Source organism: Diuraphis noxia, unplaced genomic scaffold, assembly GCF_037042655.1.
Source record: "Diuraphis noxia isolate RWA-SAM2 unplaced genomic scaffold, SU_Dnox_SAM2 contig0003, whole genome shotgun sequence".
In the NCBI taxonomy this organism is placed as follows: Eukaryota; Metazoa; Arthropoda; class Insecta; order Hemiptera; family Aphididae; genus Diuraphis; species Diuraphis noxia.
The window spans coordinates 24662483-24670248 of record NW_028301713.1 but is presented as its reverse complement, the minus strand read 5'-3'; the positions used below and the strand labels follow the sequence as shown (position 1 = coordinate 24670248).

The 7766-nt window shown below is 28.3% G+C and overlaps 1 protein-coding gene across 1 annotated transcript; it reads right to left on the bottom strand.

Moving 5' to 3' along the window:
- Positions 1-6799: 6799 nt before the first annotated feature.
- On the bottom strand, positions 6800-7429 carry LOC149057110 (uncharacterized). Its single transcript, XM_089223295.1, has 2 exons — positions 7217-7429; positions 6800-6998 (listed from the first exon to the last, which is right to left on the bottom strand). The coding sequence occupies exons 1-2, from the start codon at positions 7427-7429 to the stop codon at positions 6867-6869; spliced, it is 345 nt and encodes a 114-aa protein (XP_089079421.1). The 3' UTR covers positions 6800-6866.
- Between the last annotated feature and the right edge of the window lie 337 nt (positions 7430-7766).

The following is a 7766-nucleotide window of genomic DNA, read 5'->3' as shown; positions in this document are numbered from 1 at the left end:
ATAAATAATAAAATAAATTTGACGGTTTTATGTTTGTTCTGTGGTTTTAACTTTTATCATTCAATCTATGATAACAGCTGATTTGGTAAAAATTTATTGATAAGTGATAACGCAGCCAAAAATTTTGCTGTGATGAGACACTCGTTAAATCATAGAATATTCTATGGTTAAATGTGACCGTCGATCACGACATACTGATATAGTGATATAACGCTTAGATTTCAAGATATACGATCTAAGACATAACGATAATATTATCTGTTGCATGGTCTTATCATAGAGTAATACTTATTACTCTATGGGTCTTATATACAGGTCGGGCAACTCGCCTATAGCACAATGTTAAGATTTAGATTTCTTAATGGTTATGTAAAATTTTCAAGAACACAGGGCGTGCCCTCTATCATTGAAATTAATGTATATTGTTTATACAAATAAGTACAGAGTGCAGCACTTCATAACGTAATTATCATCATATTGTGTAATGTGTAGTTACTATAAAAAAAAAAAAATAGTTAAGAGGACGTCCCACCAGCTGACCAGCATATTATTATGATATGTTTTCTCCGTCTTATACGCGTACGATATATCAAATTGTACGCTCTGCAGAACACGTGTAGCTCTGTTAGTTTAAAAATTAGAGTGAATTTACCTCTTATAAAATCTATAGGTAAGATTATTATCTAGATAACCTCATAAGCTTTTTGTCATGGCTAAATAACTAGGTATGATCTTAGTTCCGTGATACGCATGTCGATGACGTCAGCCGGAAGGAGTTCTTAAACCCGCCAAAACGGCTGGCTGTGCCCTAAAAGCAGGCCTACGACACTCTCCCAAATCCCAATGTGAATTGAAAAAAGTGGGGACATGGCCTTGAGCTCATGGGTACTGCCATTTTGTTAGTTATGAGAATCAGCTGACGGCTCATATCAGATATTTCAATAATTGATAGTTGATACTTGATACCATTATGATAACACAGAAATTTTATTAATTCCATAATTTATTATTTATTATTATGCTTTAATAAATTATATTATATCGTCAAACATGTTTTTTTTCATTTTTGTGCCTGTGTGCAATGTTTTATAATAATATAATATTATAGTAATGGAACAAAACGATGCAGCACACGTCATAACCATGATTGTTTTAATTATTATTTATAATTATAATTACTAACAATAATTAAAACAAAAAAAATTACTGAACGTGTTTAGCGAAAAATTATAAGTTAAATGTTGTAGTAAAGCCGTAGCCCTAACGTCATAACCATGATTGTTTTAATTATTATTTATAATTATAATTACTAACAATAATTAAAACAAAAAAAATTACTGAACGTGTTTAGCGAAAAATTATAAGTTAAATGTTGTAGTAAAGCCGTAGCCCGTAAGCCGTTTAGTCAAAAACGTAAACAAACAACAAACCGTTTATCTCAAAAAAAAAATCGTTCATAACAACACTTCTAAACCACCAGGTAATCATTTACAACTTCAACACTAAACCACCAGAGATCGACCACCAAGCAGGTGGGGATTGCAGAGTGTCGCTTCTATATTGTTCTGTGCTAAAAGTTTACTGCCGGTTGACGTCATAATTCAATGTAAAGAATGATAAATTAGCTGTTTCTTCCATGAATGCGCTCATTGAACCAAATTTGGTAATTATGTGATCATACCTAGTTATTTAGCCATGCTTTTTGTTATATTTTAATTTTAAAGCAAGTTATGACTATTTCAAGATGTACAAACAATTTACAATGTTAAAATGCTCATAACACACTTTAAAATTAAAATATAATAAAAAGCCTATGAGGTTGCCTAGATAACAATCTTACCTTTAGATTTTATAAGAGGTAAATTCACTCCAATTTTTAAACTAACGGAGCTATACGTGTTCTGCTGAGCGTACAATTTGATATGTCGTACGCGTGTAAGACGGAGACAACATATGCGGGTGAGACGTCCTCTTATGGCGCCAAGTGCCAATGTAATTTTGTACACAAAAGACAAAAATACGCTCTACGGGAATAATGATCCTGTTCCGTAGAATCAACCAAATTCAATATAGGGTATCTGTGGGAGGGGGTTGTGAATTGCTGAAAATTTGAAAAACTGGGCCCCTTAAAATCTTTTTTAAATTCAACTTATTATACTTAATTTATAATAGGTACTTTGATTATATTATTATAATATTAATTATTATATTCAACACTGAGTCACTGACAACATTTACTTTAGTATTTATATTTAATTCTAATAATATTAGTATACAAAACGTATACATATAGGTTTTAATTCCACAACTAATATCTAATATCATACTAAAATTCCACAACTAATATCATACTTAAATAAATAAAAGATACATAATATAATCACATTATTATTTTATATTTTATACATAATTAGATGAAATAAAATAATAACTCAAGTTTTACAAAATTTGGAAATTTTTTTTCTTTTTGAATTTTCTTTTAATTTTTCTTGATTTACTTGCCATGAGAATTGCCTCATGCGCATATTTAAGTAATACCGGATTGAATAAGCAATAATTTCATCCCTGTGTATGGAACACGGAAAATTCAAATCTTCATTGGCTAAAATATCTTCAACCGTATTGCTATACACATCAGGGTCATTTATATTGTTGGAAAAGTATGTTTCAATATTTGTGATGAACTTATAAAAGTTATAGTTTGGGTGCACTAATCTGCCTTTAGATTTTAAATTTATTAATTCAGCTTCAGGGAAATTTGAAAAAAAATGTGGGTTTTTAAATGCCCCAATACAAATAGTACATTTTGTGCTTTTTAATATTTGTTTGCTTAGATATCCAACCAAATAGTAAATCAAGCATTCTTTGACTGGCGAGAGATTATAGTCATGCTCAAAAATATCAGAAAACTCCCAGTTACCATCGTCAACAAGACCATTGATTTTTTTTTTTAAATTATCAAGTGCTGAGAAATCATTATTTGTACTCCCAAAAATATGTTTTATGTCACTGATGGTAATTAAAGGCGAAACTTCATTTTGCTGATCAATAGTACAATTTCCAAATTTTGGGGATTTTAACAAATTGTACACAGATAAAAGTTTATACAGTTGCAAAAATGTTGGAGTCCCTGGGTGATCATTTGCACCTGCAGCACAAGTCGAATAGTCCCAAAAAATTTCTATAAAAAAAATTATACTTGTAATATAACACATAATTTGTACAGACTAAAATATTTTATACTTCTAAATTATCTTGTGTAATTTTTCCTGTTAGTATATAACTAAAGTTAAACTCTTCGATCAAGTATTTTATAATTTCAATAGTTGAGTTTAAAGTGACTCTTAATCCTTCTGCGGTATTGTCTGATAAGAATTGATCTTGTTGCACTTCTCCAGTTTCAACTTTTAGTTCCCAATTATTTAACCATTACAATGATTCTTGTAATATCTGTGTTTATTTTAAAACATTGAATTACATTTTTGTGGTTAGAAACATTACTCACAATATACATTTTTTAAACATAAACAATAAACATATACCAAGTTAAGGTTAATTATATGACCTATGTTATTACAAAAACTAGGTACCTACTTATTTAATTTACATATATATGTGTTATAAAATAAGAATAAGGTGTATATTCAATATCACCAATCACTTAGCCACAAAAATGATTCTTGCAATATTTGCATTTAAAAATGTAATTAAATTTATTGAATTCATTTTTACCAACACCAATTAAACATATAATTAACACACAATATCTATAATTACAACCCCCAAAGCAACATTTAACACAAAACACAGAAAACAAGTATTGAGGAATATTACTGCTCATTCTAACTTTGTAATCATTAGATTCTAGGTTTACACCTTGAAATGGAATTTTTCTATTTAAAGCGTCAAATATTTCATTGAAACGCAAACAAAAATTGATTGTTGAATCACAATCTTCTAAGCCATTTATTTTTCTTTCTTTTAACATTGTAAGGCCGATTGCAACTGAATTACTTAATACCTTTTGAAATTGAAATTGAAATTATTAATAAAAAAATTAATATTGAAAATTTGAAAATGTTGAAGAAGGAATAAATAATAAATAAATTGTAATATACATTAACCTGTACAGCCAGCCGAACACGCATTTTTAATGACGAATTTCTCAAATCCAAATGATTGTCCGTTAATTTAGGACACAATCTAAGTTTTGTATTACTTATCATTTTATCATAATCATGCAAGATTTTAAAATGAGACCATTTCACTGGGCCTTCGACAGGATCAACCTGAACATATTATATAAAATTATAATTAAAACATAATAATAAATACATACAAAAAAAATAGTAATAATGATTTTATAATTTTATATGTACCACACTAATTCATGCTTATTGTACAGTCTATTTCGTACATTTTTGATCAGATGGCTTGTGTCAGAAAAGGCAAAAAATTTTCTTTTGGGATCATTAAAATGTTCTATATGACTATTACAACTATTCAATTTTCCTGAAATACCCAACTCAGACCAAACTTTTCGGTTTGTTAATGCACTATCTGAAATAAACCCATGAATAAAGGCTCCAGCTTTTTCTAAAAGAATTGTTGCTTTCATAAGCAGTTTGACCAAAGTTAATCCTTTAACAGGGTCACGTGAAGCAAAGACAGCTATAGGTTGAGAATAATTATCTGCCAGTGGTTGAAATAACAAAACAAGGCCATGATTAGCTAAGTCATCTAAGGTAGTAGCTTTTGGTAATTCAGTACAAAGTTCATCCTCTTTTCCAAAATCAACTAGCCCAGTATATGAAAGTGTACGTGATTTCACAGCTAGGTTCTCTCGTACACTTATTTCGTCAAATACAATTAATCCGTGCCTTTGCATTACATTTTTAGACTCAAGTCTTTTCTTGAACAGTTCAAAAAAGTTATCATCAAAACCACAAGATGTGTTAATAGAAGATAAATAATTTCTTACAGTTCTAACGCAAGGCAATGGCATAATATTATTATCACGCAAAAAAGAATATCCAGATGGTGATTTTATATGAAGTAGCAAACACAACATTATCCAGTTATCCGAATATCTATTACCACGAGAATCTTTACATTTTGAAGCAGCCAATATTTCACGAACTAATAATTTGTGTGTGTGTGTGATGAATTTTTTTGTAATATAGATTCTTCATCCATATTTTCTAATTTTTTTTCATAATCTTCTATAATTGATTCAAGCTGATCAATTTTTTTCCGCAACTTTGTATTAGCTCGTTGTTTTAAACTGTTGCGCTTTCGAAGAAGTTTTAAGTTTTCTTTTTTACTTGGGGTAACTTTCAAGGATATTCTCTTTAAAGGTTCGGATTTTCTTCTATATTTTTTATTGCTAAATAACTGATTAACCAAATTGCATGATTTACAAATTTTTTTATTATCTTCTGGAAGTATAATAGAGCAATTTTTATGCCTCCAGTTGTATGTAGCATCAATGTACACGGTTTCACTTTTAAATTTCAGATTTTCATCTTGGACATTAACACCTTTACAGATATCTTTATTATGGAATTGACAAATGATTGATGTAAGTAGTTCAATATTTAATTCTAATTTACAATCATAACTAGGTAGTAATAATTGAATAGGAACATTCTTTCCTAAATAATTACACTGTACCTTGCCTCTAAAATCAACAATTACAGTTTTTCCAAAAACTGGCAAGATTACACTAGAAACAATACCATTAGATTTTTTCGATAGTAACTGAAAGTAAACTACAATTTCAGGTTTATTTATAGATGTAGATTTATTCCAACCCAATGGCATTTTCACAATTGTGTCATTATTATATATTAATTCAAATATATGATCATGTAAAGGAGAAGCTAGTAAACTTGTTTCTAGATCATCTGGAGCCTGAAAATATATACAATAAATAAAAACAATAATTATTTTCTAGAACACTTGATGTTCACTCAGTTCTTACTTGATTAGACACTTTTTGAGAATCAAACACTTCTACTTGTTTTCTTGGGCCTGAATAGAATTTTAATGGTTTATTCATACAAAGTTGATTTTTTTGGTATTTCATTTCAGATACCTATAGAATAATTATTATAAAGATAATAATAATATGCCTAAAGGCAAAAATAATGAAAACAATTTTATAACAGATATGCAAAGGAGGTCATTAACTAGTTAAAAAGTTAGTTAATTTTAGCCAATTTTCTTATCAACTTATGAACTGAATTAGTTTAATTGAAAGTTAAAATAACTTAACATTGCTCAGTTTATTTAAAAATAATTCATAAAGTTAAAAATGTTTTAATTTTTGTATTTAAGGTGTTATACTAAAATTAAAATAATCCAATAATATTATATTATACAAACATTTCTGTTATTTTTTTGATAAAATCATTTTGAAAATGGATATTTTCAATTACATTTGATAGGCATAATATTAAATGACCTTAAATTGCCATTTGATATAAACAAATTTTAGATTTGTTAAATTATTAATGAGGATGTGTTGGTATAATTTAAATATTTAATTATTGTGTGAAGTGAAATAGGTACATACACTGTATATTACGACAAAAGTTCAATAAATTTATTATAATTTTGGAAATTAGGAATAACACAGTCACTCTTTATGTGATCAACATACTAATTAAAAAATGAATCATAACATTTTTTTAACTAAGTAAAGTTTATATTTTTCCCATATAACTTTTAATTTATCAAGTTAAATGTATAATTTATTAATTGTTAACTTTTAACTTATCGATCTTGTGTCCTCTTAACTAAACTTGAGTTAATTATTTTCATTAACTTGTCCACTTTTGCAGATATGATAATAATAACAAAAATTATAATATAGTTACATGATTAAAATTAGTCGGTGGGTTTAAACAGTTCTCAAATTTATTATGTGCTTCTATATTATCTTCGAATACTGATGGTATACTTCCAGATTTGAGCCGAGGCTTTTTATATTCACTCTAAATAAAATAAAAAAGTAAGTTAAACATTTAATTTTAGTGAGTTTTCTTGATAATGTTGTAATGCGAACTAATTGGATACCGCGTGGGCGGCTAGTAGCAGGAGCGTGAAAAGGGAAAACAAAAAAGACACAGGTTTTTAGCAGTTGATCCCACAGTGGTGCGGTGGTTAGGTTTAAGTTTATATTTATGGTGGCAAATCATAAAGGTAAACTTACCACACCAAGAACAGTTCCTTCAGATGCTAGTAACCGTTTTCGAACGATATCTTCTTCAACAAAATGAAAGCTGCATAAGTACATACCACGTTTTATATCTACATACTTTTTACAAGCTTGTTGCCATTTAAAGAAATCCTCATCTTTTGTCGGAATAGTAAATAACAAACTAGATTTTAAACAAGTTTTAATAATACATTGTTTTTTTGGCATAATGTTTAATATTAATTAATAGTTTGTATTGGATAAGGTGAGTGTACAAATTAAAAACATAACAGACGATACAATTAATTATGTATGATAATATCACCATTAACAACTACAAATTACAATGGTCAATGGTGTTATAATAATTATATATTATCTATACTATTATATAAAATTGTAAGGGTTTTTCTTAGACCGCGCTAACCGAGAAAACTACTGAACCGATTTGGTTGAAATTTTTTTTGGCTGAAACCCGACACTCCGCTGAAGGTTATAGTAACACTTTTGTCAATAAAAAAAAAGTATAAAGTTCATACAAAATCAAAAACAGAATCAAAGTAGT